General features: G+C 41.0%; 3 protein-coding genes across 18 annotated transcripts in view; 2 read left to right on the forward strand and 1 right to left on the reverse strand.

The window, feature by feature from the left end:
* LOC106741604 (disintegrin and metalloproteinase domain-containing protein 11) overlaps positions 1–6725 on the forward strand; it is a 44361-nt gene extending 37636 nt beyond the window's left edge. For 7 of the 15 annotated variants that reach the window (XM_014613770.1, XM_014613771.1, XM_014613772.1 and 4 more), the window contains 5 exons: positions 628–758; positions 1573–1906; positions 2583–2696; positions 3979–4185; positions 6107–6725. In XM_014613770.1, the coding sequence (XP_014469256.1) occupies positions 628–758; positions 1573–1906; positions 2583–2696; positions 3979–4185; positions 6107–6614 (1294 nt within the window). In that variant the 3' untranslated portion in view covers positions 6615–6725. The remainder of the gene's footprint in view (positions 1–627; positions 759–1572; positions 1907–2582; positions 2697–3978; positions 4186–6106) is intronic. The other 8 variants (XM_014613780.1, XM_014613769.1, XM_014613774.1 and 5 more) reach the window with 6 other exon arrangements.
* A 1300-nt stretch (positions 6726–8025) lies between these two features.
* Positions 8026–15119, forward strand: LOC106741649 (FACT complex subunit spt16). Of its 2 annotated transcripts, XM_014613866.1 has the most exons (18): positions 8026–8123; positions 8371–8463; positions 8568–8672; positions 8812–8976; positions 9071–9223; positions 9332–9478; positions 9573–9839; positions 9953–11239; positions 11438–11620; positions 11712–11843; positions 11918–12087; positions 12162–12345; positions 12437–12515; positions 12613–12781; positions 12863–12949; positions 13047–13112; positions 13172–13285; positions 14257–15119. In XM_014613866.1, the coding sequence occupies exons 2-18, from the start codon at positions 8395–8397 to the stop codon at positions 14261–14263; spliced, it is 3384 nt and encodes a 1127-aa protein (XP_014469352.1). In that variant the 5' UTR covers positions 8026–8123; positions 8371–8394; the 3' UTR covers positions 14264–15119. The 2 variants fall into 2 exon arrangements, with proteins under 2 accessions (XP_014469352.1, XP_014469353.1); XM_014613867.1 differs by lacking the exon at positions 13047–13112.
* Positions 15120–17015: 1896 nt separating this feature from the next.
* LOC106741650 lies at positions 17016–20245 on the reverse strand. Its single transcript, XM_014613868.1, has 2 exons — positions 20070–20245; positions 17016–17408 (listed from the first exon to the last, which is right to left on the reverse strand). Exons 1-2 carry the CDS (start codon positions 20184–20186, stop codon positions 17115–17117), a joined length of 411 nt encoding a protein of 136 aa, XP_014469354.1. The 5' UTR covers positions 20187–20245; the 3' UTR covers positions 17016–17114.
* Between the last annotated feature and the right edge of the window lie 925 nt (positions 20246–21170).

The raw sequence follows: 21170 nt of genomic DNA on the forward strand, positions 1-21170 counted from the left end.
AGAATTCACGGAATTGTCTCTTCTTTCATTTCGCCCGTGACCACTTTGCTCGCGACGAAGCACCGCATCATTGATTGACCGCGGTCTATCGGTAATCGGACGATTCGTTTCTCACGAGTCGGTGTCGAAAAAAAAAGAAATGCGAGTCCTTCCCCGATTTGAGAAAAGAGCACACGTACACACTGAGACGAGCGTTGAATAAATCGCAAAGCGTCGACACCTGTCTGTCTATCTACCTTATCTATCTATCGCTTCCAACGAATCTAAACTTGACTTTCGCACGCTTTTATTTGATCTGCACTTAATATTGTGAGCGACGTCAGTGACGAAACGGCGTTTTCCCTCGTGTAAAATGTAACGTGTGGGAGATCGATAACGATATTGTTATGAGTAAGTATCAAATGTAACGCCGGAGAATGTAAATGAGAATCTATGAGGATTGGAAACTTTTCTTTTCCTTCCTTGTGGCGCAAATGCTCGATAAACACTCTTGGAATATTGGCTCGATTGGGTTTACACCGCACCTTTTTTTCTTTTCGTGAAAAACGAAACAGTAGCACGATTTTGTATCGAAGATGACGAAGACCGAGCCCTGAACCTCTGACATTTGTGCGATCCGTTTTTCAGGGAGCATAAACAGCAGGAGGAGGAAGATGGAGGTACGGGAGCAGAGGAGGTTGTCTCTTTCATTGATCTTCCACCAAACAATCACACAAAGTTGCCTGAGAAGGGAATTTTAAAGAAACACGGTGGTTACGGTATTGTAATGCCTGATAGTTGTAACAACAAGTTGGGGCGTGATGGCTCACGATGTGAGTCACGTGAAGAGTAGCTGTGACGAGAGCTCGAACTTCGGGCGAGCTGAACGATCGAAGAAGTTAGCCGAACTTGTTAGCTCGAGTTGTCGCCGATATAAACACACCCGGTGCCTTTTGTCGTTCGCTATCCGTCGATCCGTGGATCCGTTCAATTTGACGCTTGTTGCAACACAGCACCCCGCGAGCAGTCGAACGCTCCAAGTTTTCGATCTCGAGCGCGCCGCACGCTCGGCTAACTTTCGATCCGCGCAAGTACGAGCTTCTCGCACCGACCCTTCACTAACGTTAACCCTTTATAAGTTACGCCTCGTCTTCTACAGCCTTTCGCTTTGCATCCTGTAAAAGCGGTTAGCACGGAGAACCGATTGATTCAACGCGTGCCATTATCGATAATGGTGCAAATTACAAATGTGTGTGTGTGTGTGTATAAGGGGTTAATATACAGGACAATCTTAAGAGGATCCAATTTGAAGGGCTTACAACTCTCTCATGCGCTGATTAATCGCCAAGATATCGATTTTACGATATTATTCCAAGGAGGTAACGTCGGAGCAAGTCGCATCCTTTATGAAAACGGCGAAGAACCTCGTGGATTGACGTAATAAACGCGATTAAGACATTAATCCATCGGAGGGGGGAAAATGTTAATCGAGAATGAGAGAGGAGATATAGGTAGATCACGCACGAGAGGGTTAGCGAACTTGAAACGAGAGTCCTCATTATGGAGCGGTAACTTGAGTCACTTGCTCGCCAGGTCTAGGCGGCGGGGGGTTCGACGTGCAGAGGACCCTGAACCAACTGAACAGCTATCACGACGACATCATCGAGGTGCTAAAGAACGCGGCGAGCCGCGGCGATCTCGCCGGCACCCCTTCGGGCAGCGGAAATCTGGACGAAGACGCCTTACGCAAGTCACTGGCCGAGTGCGGTTATCCCGACATGTATCGCAAGGACACCGACGGCCAGGACAATGGCATCGACAACCAGGAGGACGAAGAGGAGGACGAGGAGCTGCAGCCGCCGTGCGGCACCATCCGTATACGCAATCTCGAGGACCTCATTCGCCAGCTCGAGCATCATTCTACGAGGTAAAGAAGTCCTCGTAATTTACAAGTCCTGGCATTCCCTCCTCGGTGCTCAACTCCTCGGTATTTTCAATCTCTCACGATCCTTGGATTCATACGTTAGTTAGTCCTCCGACTCTGGCTTTCGAGTTTTGGATTTCGAGACCACGACGTATTCAGATTGCAAAACCTTCGAAATTCGGAGGATCTCAAAAAATATATTTATCAGACACAAATTATATAAAGTAATCGAATGTAAGGCCGGCATTCATAGCTTATTGTCATTTGATAAGCAATCGGAATTTTCATAAAAATTCCCTATTACTTATCAATCTGTATTTTTCTTATACGGCGAGAAACATTGATCTGAACAAGTGATTCATGAATACGAATATATGAATAATTAAATATATTCTCAATCAGAGTTTGTAACTGATTTACGACTATGAACACCGGCCTAAGAGTCTAAATTTAACACAGAATTCGGAAACTATATCCTAAAAGTAGCTATGGTGTGGTAAACAAATTAGTTTCCCACGAATCGCGCGTGAAGACAGATCGGGAGAGTGTTTTCGCATAAACGCGTAAAGAGGCCTTTGATATTCCGCCTCTTCCGGCAATATCTATTCTCGAATAATCGTCTGTACTTTGAGATATCATTTTCGAAATTTAACTCTAACGATCTCAATCTTGTCATCAGATACATGACTGGCCAGATGAGTCCAAGTGGATCCGAGGAGATTCGAATATCCGAGGGCGAGCCGGACCGACACTACAGAATCGATTCTTCCGTCTGTAGCGAATCGTCTCAAGGGTAAGAACTTGCGGAGAAAACGAGTACACGCGTGCTTACGTCAGACAAGCTTTCGACTCTAAATTCAAACGAGGAGCCTTAACCTCGAGACAATGTGGAGACAATGATTCCGAGCCATGGAAATGTCTATTACAATACACTAACGAATATTCCTAGACTTCTTAGTAATGACTTGTAAATTAGACGTTTGTTTCAATTCGGCAACGTATTTCTTATCGAAGCGATCGGCCAAATACGTTTGAGCTTTTTCATACTTTGTTAATCACAATTATTGTCAGCAGACATAGCAGACATTTCACACGCTGCCATAACTCTCACTGTGAATCGCTTACTTTCTCCTCTTTCGCCAACTTATTATCTTAACCCTCTCATACGCTAATTTCTCGGAAATTATTCGAAATGTATTTTTATATCGTCTTTATTTATGAGTTGCATCTTAACGCACAATCTCCCGTCGACTGTGCTTTTACTTCCTTATGATTACACTTGGGATATGTTTCTGTCAGTGACCTTCGATATATCTTTCTCGTAATTGTGTAATATCGTGGACATCATTCCTTCTCTCATTTTCTTTCTTTTTTTATTGTTCACTGAAATATGGAAACTTGATAAGAACTCGAGTAAAAAGAAATTAATCGCACGTAAAATTCGGCTAACTCACTCCGGATTAAATGCGGAGAGGCAATAAGAAATAAAGACGAAGAGACGATCGATGCCACTTTTCCGTCGAAGCAACGGAAATATTCGAGAAATCAGGATGAGAGGGTTAATTTATTATCTTATTCTGCTTCCTATCTTGCGCATCAGAAGGCTGTCAGACTCGACGCATTTATTTATGTATATCAAACACTATATTCGCGCTATGTTCTGCGAGACCGTAGATTATTACAATGACACGCGCGAGGAGACAACCGGAAAGGATGATCTTTCGTCTAAAGCAGGACTTGATAATGAATCGCCGAGAAATAATTCGCGGAATGACACGCGGAGAATTTATTCATGGGGTAATGCGGAGTCTGTTTATACTAAGTGATTATAACGAGCGCGATTGTCACCGGGTAATATCTAACAATTTGAATCGGGACGTCGATTATTAGCGCCGATTAGCGGGAAATTATCACACGAGTCCTCTAATGCCGAGTAGAAGTTTGAGAAGTGCGAATGAGAGTCGCGTAAAGAGAGAGAAAGAGAGAGGGAGGGAGAGAGAAAGAGAGAGAGAGAGAGAAAGAGAAAGAAAGAAAAAGCTCGACTTATGCAGGAATTGATTAGATTTCCTACGTAGAAGCAGAAGATGTAGCCGCGGCCGCGACGAGGACGCTAGTAGATTCGTCTACGGTAGATACCGTCAGCCGACGTCCCGAAGTCCTTACGGCAACCATCAACACACCCATCAACACTCCCATCAAATGCACGAGGAGGAGGGTATCTATGAAACTGCCGATCCTGACAGAGGCTCAAATACTAGGGGTGAAACACCCGATTGTGAAAGGTATCGCAGATTCTTGCATCACGAAAACCCGGCTTCACGTAGTGACTGTCCACCGATAACGATTCGTCGGCTCTGTCATGTCTATATCACTCCTATATCATGAATCCCACGATAGCTCGCGATATATACCTCAGATAAGGATGGTGCATGTCGTCTTGTTCGGAAAGAGCAAAAAAAAAAGAAAAAGAGAAACGAAGAAATCGCAACGCGATCGAGGCAATTTATTAAGCGGCATGCGAAAGTCGCACGGTATCACGCGCATCGCGTTGAAAAATTGACAAGAGGCAGGAGCAATTTTCCGGCAAATCGAGGCAGGCAGGATCCGAGGCAAGAGTGTTGTACTTTTTAATAGCTCGGTCCTCATTCGAGATCGATTAGAGACTTTTCCGTTGTCCGTTGAAATTAAAGGGAGAAAAAGAAAACGGTAGAAGATCGCGCGCGTATATCAAGAGAGGCATGTTATTACTGTCTGCAGAACTTGAAATCTGCGCAAGGTATAAATGGACTCGGCATACGACTTTCAATTTGCACGTCCACAATTGCGTTTGTAATTGCATCGCATATTACGAACGCTTGATCACGAACCGGTTCTTATCCGGAGGCGGTGAACGATTGCAATGTGTGTTGCAAAATTTTGAAGAGAACAGAAAAGAAACGAAAATGCACACGAAGGTTTGCATGCTTTTTCCGTTTGCTTCTGCGCTGTGAATGTTGCTCTAAACAACAACAACACACAAGTCTGACCAGCTCGATATAAAAAAAAGAAATGTCCTAGATCTACCTGGTACTTTACGCATCGCGAATGATCGGAATGATCCTGTGCTTTTCGGATAACTTCCACTTCGAACCGGTCGATGCCCCAAATGAAAGAAAGGCTCTCTTGGTAGATTTGGGATACTTTGTGGAATCTACGAGTGTACATGGTCAAATTTCGCGCATGTTGCTTCCGTAGTGTATTTTATACATTGCAAGACTCGTGTAATTACGACGGACGAGTCTCTCGATCGTTCGCGAAAGTGACTGCGAAGAGATCTCCCCTGACATTCATTCTTCAATCAAAACAATTTACATTGTGATCGATGTGCGCACTTATCCTTATCTGAAGACTTTCCTTCGTTAGTATGTTCGAAGGTTTGTGTGTGTGTGTGTGTGTGTGTGTGACAAGTGTTGAATCTAATTAGCTATCGTAGTGATCGTAGTGACGAACTGCAAAGCTTTGCACGTGCTTTAAATGTCTTAATGTTTCGGTTAATGCGAGTGCACGTGATGCTTTACTCTTCAGAATGATCGGAGAACAGTTGGATTTCTCATTTGTTAAATCTTCATTCTTAAATTCATAAACTTTGATATTCATCAATTCTGGTAAGATCCAATTAACGGTGATTAACGTCGAAATTGACTAATTAAATACGATCACTGAACTCTGTGTTATACTGAAAATTGAAAATATCAGTTTATTCAAAGTACTGAATTCGTAATTGATGAAATTATAATATTATTGGTAAGAAGCAGGATAAACGAAAAAAATGTTAAAGTTCTATGCTGTAAAAAAATTATGAAAATCATGAAAAATATGGTTGGAACATCATTTCTCACAAGTAAATTAGTGCATGATTTCTACAGAAGAGATCGTAGAAAATCGTTGACCAATCAGAAATCATTAGGTAGAGAAACTCGAGAGACTGTAAACTATTGTCACGTCGTTCAAGGGAAAGAAAAGCAAAGCTCAGCCCAAAGGAAAGTGATCACGTATGCGCTAACATCTCCGTCTCCAGGTCGACCGGCATCTCTCTTCTTTCCTTTCTCTTTTTTCCCTTCTCTCCGTTGACGTTTACTGAATGTTGTCACGTCCGCGTTCGAATGCAGCATTAGTGGCGGTGGACTAGATCCAATGGGCTCGTGTAATCTTATTATTTTCTAGTGATGCATTTATTCAAGCTCAACAACAAGTAGCCCGGTGGACTAGTGAGGACGGAGTGCAGCACCGGCCGCCGCAGCAACCGCCCCCGCCGCCTTCGATGCAGCTGCCGGTGCAAGAACAGGCGCAGCAGCAAGCGCAGCAGGCGCAGCCGCCGCCGCAGCAGCAGCAACAGCCGCAGCAGCAACAGCAACACCAACTGCCGGTGGAACAACTGCCAATCAAGCAGCGCGGCTATTATCCATCTCCCCCACAAACCGACGAAAGCCTCGACGGCAACGCCGAGGTCGAATATGCTCAAACCCAGCAACAACAGCAAAAGCTAAGCGAAGTTCGCGAAATCGATGTTAACCACATGCCTAACATTAACAAATGCCCAATAGACGATTATTTTAGTCTAGATTGTAACATAATGAATAATTCTTCTAAAGATTTAATTATCAACAACATTAGTGATAACGAAAATACTGCCCTATTGCCCCCTACGCATTTTCCTGAGTACAAGCATTGATAACTAATTAATCGATGACAGATAGTGTCCGAGGGAAAATAAAAGAAATTAAAGGGAGAAAGAGAGAGAGAGAGAGAGAGAGAGAGGGAAAGAGAGAGAGAGAGAGAGAGAGAGAGAGAAAGGAGAGAGGAGGAAATGTTATAATAATAATAATAATAATAATAAATCAGCATAGTGGTGTGACAATGATGACGATGACGACGATGATTTAATTTCGAACTCGCATTTTATACTGAATAGTGTAAATAACGATAAACTGTAATTGCGACGACACACACGGAACAAGAACAACTACACACATATTAAATTATAATAAATTCAAATAATCTATATGAAATGTTTATTAATAAACATTAGTAAAACGATTTACTCAAATTTCGCAATGTTTATTATTTATCAAAATATGATACTGGAAAACTTTCTTTGGTGAGAATAATAGTAATAAGACGGCTCGAGAAGCGATTTTTCAGCTTAAAACATATACGTATCTAATTTTTAGATATACTTTTGAACATAAAGTATGCATATTTCCTACAAAGCTATATGAATATCAGTTAAGATTCATCAAATACTACAATTTCTCATGAACTTTAATAAGTTACGTTAAAAATTTACCGCCTTGGAAGTCCGGAAAATTCTTGAGACGGTTGATTATTTTGTCGCATGTTATATTATCGAATTTACATCATATTTACTTACGAATCCACGATTCTCGCTCTGCTGTTTTGCCTCGTTGTACGTGTTGCGGATCGAGCTAACAACGAGACTCCCAGAACGCCAGGTTGTCGCGCACCAAGAGAGGCAGTTTTGCGCGCGGATCCTCGCCGCCATAACTCGCTGGGTGGCGCGCCGTCCGAATTGCGGTACTTCGTTAATCTAGTGACAACTGGTTAATAGAAATTCAAGTTTCTCGGCCGTTTTAACGAGAAAGAGAAGAAGTAAAGTGGCAATTCTTCGCTTAATCCTTCGCCACATTCGTATTCCTATCCCAACGCAGAGCTGTCACATCTCAAGTAGCGCCAGTGAATGCAGGTGGACCTTAAACAAGAGAGCAAACGTCATTCTTAATACCCTAGTGGGAATGAGGACGTTACACTGGATAGAAATACTGCGTTCTGATTGGTGCATTTCCAAAAATGGATATAATACACCAATCAAAACGCAGTATTTCCATCTAGCAAACAATCCAGCACGAAAACAAGCATCGTGTGCCGCTGGCTTAAACCTTAAGATGATTGCTTAAGATGGTCTTCAGTGTAAGATCCCTCTATGAATACCGGCCTCAGATTTGTCTCTGACATCGACGAGTTCTAGTTACTAGATTTGTACTGTGGGGTCTCTAGTTGTCACATCCTGTGCCACATCCACATGCAGCCGGAAATCTTAAGTTTTCTAGTTCGCGGACGAGAGCAATTCGCGGCATCGCGGTTTGCAGTTTGGTTATAAACAGTATTGGCGTATGGAAAATCGCATAGAACCGTTGTAAAAAGAAGAATACAGAAGGAAAAGGTTAGATTATTAACCTGTACAAATTCCGCCATCTGTGCGCCTGCAATCGCCGTCAGTCGCTAACGGTCGAATTTGTCTGCGTTAATCTACCACTAGTAACGCGCAAATTTGCAAGCAATTCAAGCGTAGAAAGATATAATAAAGTTAAATCCATTTTCGCGGAATCCGAAATGTTCCGTCTTATCGCCGTTTACATGAGAATATAGTGCTAATTAGAATCTCACATTTGAACATTTGTATCTTACAGCCTCGTGCCTAAACGTGTTGAATCATGGCAAACGTATCCCTCGACAAAGATACGTTTTTTCGGCGCATGAAGCGCCTGTATGTCGCGTGGAAGGTAAGTGGAAGATGGCTGAATGTTGTAACGTATCTTATTTCGATCAATTTTTGAGCCAAGCCTTTGTAAGTACATATTTCTACTTACATTCTTTGTTTGCACAGGATGGAGAAGTCGGCACCGATGATAGTTTCAGTAAAATGGATTGCCTTGTTTCCGCTGTTGGCACCGATGAGGATATCGTTTACAGCAAGTCCACAGCATTGCAGGTGTGTGTACCTCCGATTTGTGTCACTTATGAATCTTATGAGTTAACTATGTATTGTGTATCAATGATCTGATCTTGTCCCTGACTTATTAACAAATATGATGAAATTATGTATAATATGTATGGTTGCTTTGTTTCAGACATGGCTGCTCAGTTATGAACTTACAGACACGATAATGATTTTGGCAGAGGAGTCCATCAGCTTTCTGGCTAGCAAAAAGAAAATTGAGTTTTTGAGGAAAGTGGAAAACCAGAAGACCGAAGAGACAGAAGTACCGCCTGTAAAATTATTTGTGAGGGACAGAGTAAGTATATCGCATAATTTACATGTGGAACTTTCTTTAATGAGGAATATCAGTAGTAGCGTCAGCAAGAATGTCTGTAAATATTTTCTTAAAGAGCGACGAGGACAAAGCAAATTTCACAAAACTCATAGAAATAATAAAGGAAAGTAAAAAGGGCAAAACTTTGGGAGTATTTTCAAAGGAAAATTATCCAGGTGCCTTTATGGATGCATGGAGGGCTGCTTTAAAGACAGAGTCTTTTGATACAGTAAGTGCGGAATGTTCCGTTTCATGGATAAACAATATACACGAGCGTTCATAAGTTTAAAAATCATAAAACTAAATTATCAATCTTCATAAACTATTAATCATTTAGGTCGATGTAAGCGCTGCAGCTGCTTATGTCATGTGTCCAAAAGAAGACACTGAAATACTAACTATAAAGAAAGCTTGTCTGGTGTCCGTGGATGTTTTCAATAAGTATCTTAAGGATCAAATAATGGAGATTATAGATTCGGATAAGGTATGGTCCCTTTAACATCTAGCGCATGATTATGTGGTATTTATAAAAGAGAAGAGTCGAAAAGAATGAACGATTGTTCGTGTGTGAATTTCAGAAAGTTAAACATTCAAAGTTAGCGGAAGGCGTTGATGCGGCCATTACAAATAAGAAGTACGTAACTGGAGTGGATGTGACGCAAGTGGATATGTGTTACCCTGCGATTATACAAAGCGGTGGCACTTATTCCCTCAAATTTAGCGTTGTTAGTGACAAGAACACTCTTCATTTTGGCGTCATTGTTTGCTCACTGGGTGCTCGTTACAAATCCTACTGTTCGAACATCGTGAGAACTCTATTGGTTAATCCCACAAAGACAATTGAGGTACGTAGGAAGCGAGATAACCCTAATGTCACAATGCACACATTTTTGTGTTACCGGGCGTGAGATTTACGCGTAATTTATTCGAGTTATAATTTGTATAACCTTTGTTATAGGAACATTACAATTTTTTGTTACAACTCGAAGAGGAGATCTTAAAGAAACTAATTGCGGGGACGAAGATAAGCGAGGTGTACGAGACTGGTATAAAATTCGTGAAGGATGAGAAACCGGAAATGATGAATCACTTGACGAAAAATTTTGGATTTGCCATGGGCATTGAATTCAAAGAAAGCTCCTTGCTGCTGGGACCGAAGACTCACGCGGTAGCCAAGAAAGGTATGGTGTTCAACGTCAACGTCGGTCTCGCAAATCTCTCGAATCCGGATTCCACGGATAAGGAGGGAAAGACGTACGCCCTTTTCATAGGCGACACAGTAATCGTAAATGAAGGGCAACCGGCCAGCAATTTGACGCCGTCGAAGAAGAAAGTGAAAAACATAGGCATATACGTGAAGGACGACGAGGATGAAGAGGAAGAGGGGAGTGGGAAAGAGAACGAGCCGAAGCCTGAGATCCTGGGCCGTGGCAAGAGAACGGCCGTGATAGAATCTAAACTGAGAACGGAGCACAGCTCGGAGGAGAAGAGGAAGCAACATCAGAAGGAGTTGGCTCAACAGCTGAACGAAGTCGCCAAGGCTCGGTTGGCCCAGCAGTCCGGTGGCAAGGAACAGGAGAAGATACGGAAGTCCACGGTGTCGTACAAAAGCCTGAGTCACATGCCGCGCGAGCCGGAAGTGAAGGAGTTGAAGTTGTATGTGGATAAGAAGTACGAAACTGTGATTCTACCTATTTTTGGCATACCTGTACCCTTCCACATATCAACGATCAAGAACATCTCGCAGTCGGTCGAGGGGGATTACACGTATCTCAGAATCAACTTCTTCCATCCCGGGGCGACGATGGGTCGAAACGAAGGTGGTTCTTACCCTCAGCCCGATGCTACTTTCGTTAAAGAAGTAACATATCGAAGCACAAATACCAAAGAGCCCGGTGAAATATCCGCGCCGTCCTCGAACCTGAACACAGCCTTCAGACTGATCAAGGAAGTGCAGAAGAAATTCAAGAATCGGGAAGCGGAGGAAAGGGAGAAGGAGGATCTTGTGAAACAGGATACTCTGATATTGTCGCAGAACAAGGGCAACCCGAAACTGAAGGATTTGTATATTCGGCCGAATATCGTTACAAAGAGGATGACGGGTGGCTTGGAGGCGCACGCCAACGGATTCCGGTACACTTCAGTCCGTGGAGACAAAGTGGATATTCTCTACAATAACATTAAGAACGCCTTCTTCCAACCGTGTGACGGTGAAATGATCATACTACTTCATTTTCATCTAAAAGTACGTGCCGAATTATCGTTGATAATCTATAATAACAACAATCTGATTTATTAAAAACGATTGAGGCAATTTAATCGTCTTTTAATTAGAAGAGTGATATCTATTGCATTGTTATTGAAGAAGAGGTACTTATTGATAATGTATATTTATTGGACGATATTGGACATATATACGTCAATTTACGCTTTTTTTTTTCAGCATGCTATTATGTTTGGGAAAAAGAAACACGTTGACGTGCAATTTTACACGGAAGTCGGTGAAATTACCACGGATTTAGGCAAACATCAACACATGCACGATCGCGATGATCTTGCCGCCGAGCAATCGGAACGAGAACTAAGGCATAAGTTGAAGACCGCTTTTAAAAGTTTCTGTGAGAAGGTATTACGAAGTCGGCTCGAGTAACTTGCTAATTACTGACTTTACACTTATCTTTGATGCACAATGACTAATACAACTATGTTACACAAAGGTCGAAGGAATGACGAAGCAAGATATCGAATTTGATACGCCATTCCGAGAATTGGGATTCCCTGGTGCACCGTACAGAAGCACCGTTCTACTTCAACCGACTAGCGGCTGTTTAGTTAATCTCACCGAATGGGTAATTGCATTTTGATAAACCGTATAAACTTTTTCCGCCAAATATGGGTAAAATACCTGTCATTTGGATTTCAGCCTCCGTTTGTTATTACGCTGGAAGACGTCGAGTTGGTTCACTTTGAAAGAGTACAATTCCATCTGAAGAACTTCGACATGATCTTCGTCTTCAAAGATTACCATAAAAAGGTAGCGATGGTGAACGCCATTCCCATGAACATGCTGGATCATGTCAAGGAATGGTTGAAGTGAGTAACATCACCTTTTATATATAATATGTGTAACATCTTTGCAATTGTCAGATTATTTTTTCTCCTTCCAGCTCGTGCGATATTCGATATTCGGAAGGTGTTCAATCTCTGAACTGGACTAAGATTATGAAGACCATAACGGACGATCCTGAGGGATTCTTCGATAGCGGGGGATGGACATTTTTAGATCCAGAAAGTGATGCCGAAAATGAGGAAATTGAGGATGAAGAAGAGGAAGAAGATGATGCTTATGAGGTTTGTACATATAGAGTAATTTTTCAAAACACCCATAAATTGATAAATATATATAGTTAATGCAATGCAATTCTCTCTTTTCTTTTTGTAGCCATCTGATTTTGATAGTGAGGAAGAATCGGACGACGACAGCGAATACTCCGAAGCTTCTGAGGATTCTGACAGCGAAGGTGCTTGCTCTAAATCCTTATTAAGTTTTTGCATTATTTCGTTTATCGCTTTACTCCTCAACTCACGTTCCTATTTTTTGCCTTATGTATTTTACAGAGGAAGAATTGGGCAGTTCTGAAGAGGAAGGAAAAGACTGGTCGGACTTGGAACGGGAGGCGGCCGAGGAGGACAAAGAAAGAGGCGACGATCGTTTCCGCGACGATTATAATTCCAGCAAAAAGAAGAAATCGAATCGAAGACAATCGGTATCGCCCTCGAAAGACAGGTAATGCACACGTGCACATGATAAGCGCGTTCAACGTCGATTTCGAATGTAACTTTGTAATTACACTTTGTTTTGTTTCAGGCACAATTCTAAGCACAAAAATTCGACGAATTCAAAAAGCAAGAGCTCATCCAGCAGTAAGGACAAACGGTCGTCGGACAAACACAGGTAAATTATGATTTATTGTAAAAAGTAGGGATTCCCACGTACCGTGCGTTCTATTTTATCAAACTGAATATTGAGTGTTCTGCTTTGATAATTAAAGAACGGATCGATCGCGGAGTGGGGGCTCGCACAAGAAAGCGTCTCCTTCCAAATCGTCCAAACACAGGTGATTACCACTGGGTTTTGTGTCTTTGATGTTGCTACAATTAATATTTGTTTGTTTAGTCCGAAAAAGAGCGACAAGCACGAGAAGAGCAAGTCGTCGCATTCTTCGTCCAGCAAGAAGCGTTCTCGTGAGGAGAGCTCGGAAAGGAACGACAGAGGTTCCAAGAGATCCAGGTAAGTCAAAACGCCTGTAGGACTCGTCGTTTTTTCGAGCCGCTCCACAGTGGTCTGAGAGTAAAAATTTTTGGCTGAAACTCTGAATCTTGATAAAAGTGATTATTTTTTTTATATAAAATGTCTTTAAAGGAGAAAAGTAAATATTTATGAATAATTCAACAGTTATTTCACTTTTTTATAGATGAATACAAATAACTTCATTTTCTTATCAATAGTTTCTTTCAAAAGGGATGCGTCATTTCGTTCTTTTACGATATTTTTGAATAGGAAAGGAATTTACGTAATTTTGGGAAGGATTTTATATCATTTAGTCGAATATTTTCATTTTCTGATTTTCTCCAAACCTCGTACAGAATCTGATAGGACGTGTTATATGAATTTAAAAAAAGGTCATTTATTTTTAAAAGGCGCAGGAAGGTACGAAATGAATATAATAGATTTTGATAGTATAAATATTTGCGATTAATATTACACAGCTGTAGTTTTTTTCTCAAAAATTTTCAGAAACTTAAAATTTTTCCTGAAATTTCGCTAAGAAAACATTTTTTCATCGTAAGGTTATGCTTATTTCAATCACAAATTTAGTTATTGCCTCGCTTCAGGAATAAGACAGACATAACATAAAGTGAAATTATTTACTTGGCAAATTCTTTTAGTTCGCATTAAATATATATAACGCCATTATCGCACTATTTGAAATAATATAATAAGTAGCACAATTTTGACAGTGTTAACTAAACGTTATCTTTGAGTGAGCAATATTTTTAGCATTATGTTTACCGATGAATAATAAAAGGGTAGTAAATAATAATATTTTACGATTATTTGATTACGGGACGTTATAAAATTGCGTTTACATCAACTTGAGCAGTAGAGCTTGAAAAAAGTGACTTTTTGCTAAGAAATATCAATCTCAGACCGCTGTGCGCTCGTGGCGGCCTCGTATTTATTCGCTCGAATTTCCGCAGGAAATGAACAGGAGGGATCTGCACATTGGGAAAAGAACACACAGGAACACACACAACCAGAAATACCATGCTAAGTGAAGCTTTCTTACTTAAGATATAGCTACTAACTAGTTCATAAGAACAGTACATTTTCTTGCATCGCGGGTGAGCAGAGCGAGGAAGGAATCGATCGGAGTGGTGTGGTAATTCAGACGATTAGTTTACAGTTCTAGTATTTTACCGACATGCGCGTTTCAGTTTTCATTTTGTAGTAAGTTTTACTTATAATAACAATGATATTTACATTTAACATCCCGTAACCATTTTGATGTGAGCTTTCGTGTGTACATACGAATAAAATTTTGTATGAAGTCGAGTACGTAGGAATGCGCAAGTAGTGCATTTGAATTTTATTTAGCGTGTCTTGAAGAAAGAAGTTTCTCGGAGATCTTATTTTCTTCCCCCTTCTTTTTTTTTTTTTTTTTAAGTTTTGCCGTTTACACGTTATACTATAGTTGTCTGTAAGGTTAAGTTACGCGTCTCATTCCATTTCATATCAGATAAATGTAATCATATTATGAATCTGTCCTATGTTAAGTTCTCGATGACACGTACAGCGTATAAAGACAATGAATTAAGATAAGCAGTAATGGAAGTCGACTTTCTCGTCCGGCCGAATCGTCCTCAGAAACTTATTAGATTCGGGTAGCGAGGGGTGACTGTATCTCTGATAGTGGTTAGATATTACACGAATGGTAATAATAAAGGGGGAAAAAAAAATAAAGAAAAACAGAAATGCAAGACAATGTACTAAAGAAAACAAACAAATATGATTTACTGTACTGTGGGTCCTGATAGAAAATTCCCCGGTGCTTACGATGAAATACGAAGTCTTTTTGCGCATATATTGGGATTATTTCGCAAAGCGTGTTTTGTACGACTATTTTTCTCGACTTTGATTACTCGGAGGATACATTCGCAAATTTTCCTTGTCGCTCTGTGCGCTACAGAGCGGAATGAAAAAGAATATTTATCCAAACAATGATTAATTTCGTTTGCGTAGTTCTCAGATTTGTACCTTATCATCGTGAAATAAACAGTTCTTAAGTTATTTATCATTAATGTACAAATATCGCTCTTTGTGGTTTTTGATATTCTAAAATGTATGTAATGTGTGTTGATACATGAAAGTGATTGTTTTTTTATTAAACGCCCCACTTACTCGTGAAAGGAGTTCTCGCGCTGTGTTACCGAGAAAGAGATAATAACTATAATAGGGAAGAAAAAAAAAAGAAAACAACACGTTGAAAAAAATGATCCGAGTATGTACATGAGAAATTATTATACGGGAGACGGAAAGCGCTACACCGCGGCAGCAGCCGTTTTTACGAACGATAAGCCTTTGTACAACGGCGGATAACGCGGAACGATCCGAGCTGTTAACGCTAAACGTTATGTCACGTCTGCGCCGACGGAGGCCGCGGACGCGCGAAAGGCCGGCGCAACATGAAAAGAAAGTGAAAGTCGCAGAAAAATCATGATCTTCCATTCGACATTATGAATGCATATTGTATTACGTATAACGAGACAATAAAATTAGCAAAGCGGATAATAACTGAAAAAAAGAAAACACGATCCCGTAATCAGTGCGCCTCGACAGATCCGTCGAGAAATTCCCGACGCGCAGAGAGCTGCGTCTGTGTGTCGTCGTCGTTGTCGTGCGATAAATGGCAGAGAGGAGCCGCGGGGCGTTCGGTAAAACGCGGCGAATAGAAGAAGAAGAAGAAGTGAAAGTACGCTTCTTCAACGAGCGGTTCTGCAACTTTCTCTACTGGCGGCATACATAATTCAAACTAAAAGGATCCTCACGAGAATACGTGACTAACTTTACGATTTGCAAATTGCCGTGCGACGCGGAACGACGTTTTCAATGCAAAACGGACCGCCAATCGAGATAATGCACGGCGATCATACGGTATTACAGACGAGAGAGAGAGAGAGAGAAAAGAATGCAATTACCTGCGTTCAGCAGACGTCAGCACTTCACGATTATTGTCTCTGATTGGTATGTTATTCTGGACCGATCAGAGATCTGAAAGTGTACTCCGATCACAGACAATCATCGAGTGCTAAGTAATGATCTTAGCGTTGGCTTCTGCCGAATGCAACCTTTAACGTCCTTGATGGGGATTTTTTTTACCGAAAGTATTATGAAATCGATGAAAATTGAAGTGAAAGCTATTGAAGAATTACTGAATGTATGTAAAAATGAATCGTAATTTTCCTTATGAAACGCAATGTAGTAAAAAAATTGTGAAACATCAGATATCATAAAATTGACCAAGTATAATAATTGAAACTTGATGAAATATCGATTAAAGTCATTCTTTTACTGAGATGTTGATGAAAAGATAAATTGAGAGAAATTCTCAAGTACGTCTTCGTTGTATCTTCGGTGAGATAATTCCATCGGGGGTATAAAGGAAGGGAGATAGGCGCTTTTTTTGAACCCGTGCACGCGCGCGACTCTGGTGTATCGTATCAACACACAAACCGCTTTCCACTCGCGAGGGAACGGTGTGCAATGTCGACGGTGGGTGATACGCACGTGAGCTGCCTTTTTTACGTACGTTTATTTACGAAAAGTGAAAAATCGTTCTACATTGAGAAACTTTCAAAGATACAGAAAGAGTACACGCAGAGAGAGAGAGAGAGAGAGAGAGAGAGAGAGTGTAAGGTATGAAAGAGGGAAGAGCGTTGGGTTCATAAATATTTCTATCGATGGGCGTCGCAGGGCGCCCGGGATATGATTGTTTTTACATGACGATGACGATGACGACGACGGCGACGACGACGATTGTACGGAAACGGACGGCCGCTCAGTTTCGGCCGATCTGATCGATCTGGCCCTGAAGGTTGTTCACCACCTCGGGTGGCACGTGCTCGCCCAGGATCTCGAAGAGATTGATCCTTTGGTCGCCGGGGATCGATTCGTAAGCGGCGAGCTCGATGCCCTCTTGAACCTTCTGTATAGTCGCGTCCTTCGGGATCAGATAGGTGTTCTGAGCCTGCCGTATCGCCTCGTTGCTGAAGATCTGTCCGTCCTTCTGCGGATACGCCGAAGCAATGCCCGCCAGGAGCAACGCGCCCAGTGCTATCGCGTGAAGCCGCATCTGCGCGCGAAAAAGAAGGAAAGTTCGGTAGTGGCGTTCGCGAGATCGTATCGATGATTCCGGGTCGCACGCTGCCGCAGCTTGGAGGATATCTCGAGTCTTTGTCTTTATCAGTTATAAATGTTGAAGGAGAAGATGGTGTTGTGGCCATTGTAGGTGTTACGATCCTCCTTAATATCTCCGCTATTGTGAGTGACGAATTCTAGCGACTAAGGCAAAAGTATCGATGCCTGGGCTTAACTGTGGACATTCTTGTCGCTTTGATCTTGAAATACGAACGTTTAAAATGTTTAAATGTAAAATATTTGTATATATTCAATGTATGTATGTATGTATGTATATTCTGTGTTCAACATTCGGATATTCGTATATTTAAAGACCAAAACAACAAGAATGCCCAGAGTCAGATGTGCGTCCAGATATTGCTACTTTTACCTTACTTATGGAATTATTTAGTTTATTTGACCCGCTGTTATGCAATGGCATTAATACGCTAATAGCCGCATTTGTTATAACGCACTTTTACTTTCGAGCATTTCGAAATTGTTTCAATATGCTACGTTTTAGCACTTAATTACACATACTTCCTCATTCCTCTTAAACGTATTATCACACGAATATATGCATACATGAGCGTTTTGTTCGTTATTTCACACTTTATACCGCTATTCACATTTCGAGTTATGCAAAGTTAGATAATAGCGTGACATCTTGCTAATTTGGCGCCCCTATTAAAATAGATTTAATGCGGCAACTTTTTCGAGACTTTCATGTCGAATTAGTTATTCGATAAGTCAATAATTCAAGTTAAGTTTAAAAGTGTCGATTCGTTTTGTGGAAACTGTCTTTTTGACAGTTCGTATCTACCTGACAAGTATTGACAAGTTGCTGACAAGTAAGTCAGTGTCTATATTAAAAATTCACGGTTATATTTATCGTATTACCTTCTCTAAGAGTTTATTTTGAATACATAAATTTATGACAGAACATTTTTTTAAACAATTTTTTTTTAATCTATCTTAATAGTTGGTAGGCTACATTTCGACTTATTATTCAATATCGTCACATTGTTACAAAATAACGTCCTGTGTAATAAATATTTTCATAACTTTGGGACTAGAATCGACTGAGCAACACTTTGGCAAATGTAATCGTTGAGTTTTCAATTAGAAATATTGATTATTAACAAAGTTATTGTACACAATGTAAATGGGAGGCCATAATACCATCTTCCCTTCTACTTTTTTTAATGTTACAAATTTTACGTATTACTTATATAATGAACGAACGACCGAGATTCCAAATTCGGAAGACGTTCGATCGGCAATCGCGGTTTCGAAATCAAAGTTGTTCTTTTGCGCGGCAATTCCGTGAGAGATTACCGATCCTTTCGATCGTTATCCAACTGTAAGTTCATTAATTTGAATCGCGCGGATCGGAGAAACGAAGCGTCGGTCGCGGAGTCTCGTCGCTGTCGAAACTGTCGAGAGAGCGACGACGTGCACATATTCCAGGAGCGTCGTTCGATCTCTCCTTGAGATTGCGGAATTGGAGCAGCGTTACGATGCGATGCACGAGGAGGGATTTTGTAACTTGCCATAGCTCAGAGTGCGATCGAGCGACGGAGAGCGAGCGAATAAAAATTTACATCTTGATACGGAGCGCGGTAATTATGATTTTTCCCGCGATCTCGATCGCGCGGCGTTTGGAAATGAATTCGGCGACGCGGATTCGTGAGAAAGATACGATACATGTTAACGTCTACATTTTCCACTCGCATCCCAGACAGCACAAGATCTAAAATCGGAACATAAGACGTCTTATAGACGTCTCAAAAGTATCTTAAAAACGTCTTATGATTTTAGGTTTCGTGTCGTCTGAGATATATATAGTCTCAGCCACAAAAAGATTCCAACACTTTTTTTTTGATAAGTTATTGATCACTCGAATGCGTTTGTTTAACTTGTCATTATTATCCTTTTCTGCTTTTATTTACTTTCTTCTCTTGTTTCTCCTTTCTATTTCTCGTATATTTTCACTATTTCTTTGTGCTGATCTACTTTTACTTTATCAATGATGCTACGTACCAAAGGAATAAAGTATAAGTATCTATATTTAGATACGTGCTTGATCGTGAACATTCTTGTTATTTTGGTCTTTAAAAACACGAATCTTTTAATCTTTAAACATAAAATACTTGTGTATATTCAACATATATATCTTTCAGTATCTCTCAGGATTCTGTTATTCAAATTACTATTATAACTCGTTTATTCTTGTATTTTATTCACAGTCTCTCTGCAAGCGTTAACTTTTCTGTATTCATTGTATCAAGGGAGATTTTTCTCATAAACTCAAATAAATAATAATAATAATTTTCCTATTGGATACGAGATGCGTTGCGAAATTCGTCGTAAAAAGTGTTGCAACTGTTCTTGTGATTAAATATATTCATTTTAAGACTCCGTGGCACAGAATGCGCGCAAGGAAAGAGAAACAAGAGGTGTGGAACTTGCAGTTACGCGGCAAAGAGAGACCGATTCGCGCGAATCCGATCGAGAGCGACTCGCTCATTTATTTTCGAGATCTTTCAATCCAGATAGAAGAGTATGACGACGTGAGATCTCTCGGCTGGGGGCTTAGGTGGTCGTGGGTACTCACGTCGAAAGTATCGTATTTCACGATCGGCCGCTCCGGAATGAAACTGAGCGCGCGGCGACAGAGGTTGCTTTTATACCGCAGATACCGTGCCGGTGGAACGGTGAATGCCACTCCCATCCTCTTCGAGGCAGATTCGTTCGGTTGTCCGGTGTATTTCGCATGCTCAAGACGAGCACGCGGACTGCCTATTCTCATTTTGCGTTCTCCTTTCAAAGGACATTAAAAATAGAAAATCCACACACACAGGACAATCGTGTGCGATCCACCAAGGCGCAAATAGGCGGTATGAAAAAAAAGCAGTGTGAAAAACACGTGTCGTGCGGAAATCCATCGTAAGGATATCCTAAGATATCAAGATTAACTTGAGATAACAGAGATAACTAAGCCATATTCTGGTTTGTTTTCTATTCGGAATATATTATTTCCTTATTCTCGATGTACTCGTCACCTCGCACACGTTCACGTTTAATGTTCTCGTATTCTGTCCGCATGTTAACTACTTGTGCAATTATTTGCGAAATTATTACCTCACGCGTAAGCGACTCATAAAGTTTTCTCAAAGGCGTTAAAGCCAGGTGATTCTGGTCTAGCGGGAGCTTAATATTCGCGCGCGGATCAAGGCGAAGTAAATCGCGCGTCGAGGCATAATCGACGAAACGTAAAGTTCGACGACGCGAAACGTCGGGACATTTCACTTGGATAAGTTCCGGAGGAACGTTGCGCGCGACCTGCTATGAATATCGGTGCCCCATTGACCAATATACCGAACAAGATTCGCTCGCATCGCAACGCGGGTTTCACTTTTACGAATACATACGTCCTTCTCTCGCGAATTTTGAAATAATCTCGCGACATCATCGATGAACGTTCTCACTGTTGGGCCAACACGCTGATATTTTGATGGATTGGCTCATTATCATACGTATAATTTTTCCAATTCTTAAATGACATTTCTCTCAGGTGGATTTCTGATCGCCAACATCGCAAGAGCGATAAGTATCTTGAAATTTCGTTCTCACCGGATTTCTAAATTATTGATACTTAACTATTATTATTATTTTATTAAGTAAACGGGAAAGTACAGTTATTTCCCTTTTTACA

The sequence above is a fragment of the Dinoponera quadriceps genome, unplaced genomic scaffold (assembly GCF_001313825.1).
Source record: "Dinoponera quadriceps isolate SergipeBrazil2010 unplaced genomic scaffold, ASM131382v1 scaffold586, whole genome shotgun sequence".
Lineage (NCBI taxonomy): Eukaryota > Metazoa > Arthropoda > Insecta > Hymenoptera > Formicidae > Dinoponera > Dinoponera quadriceps.

Bases quoted from the DNA above. Each gene is read 5' to 3' on its own strand.
- LOC106741649 (XM_014613866.1), top strand. From the start codon at position 8,395: ATGGCAAACGTATCCCTCGACAAAGATACGTTTTTTCGGCGCATGAAG. The intron at 8,977-9,070 runs GTAAGTATATCG...ATTTTCTTAAAG, and splicing joins AATTATTTGTGAGGGACAGA to AGCGACGAGGACAAAGCAAA. The intron at 11,844-11,917 runs GTAATTGCATTT...TTTGGATTTCAG, and splicing joins TAGTTAATCTCACCGAATGG to CCTCCGTTTGTTATTACGCT.
- LOC106741650 (XM_014613868.1), bottom strand. From the start codon at position 20,186: ATGGGAGTGGCATTCACCGTTCCACCGGCACGGTATCTGCGGTATAAA. The intron at 17,409-20,069 runs GTGAGTACCCAC...TTTCGCGCGCAG, and splicing joins TGAAATACGATACTTTCGAC to ATGCGGCTTCACGCGATAGC.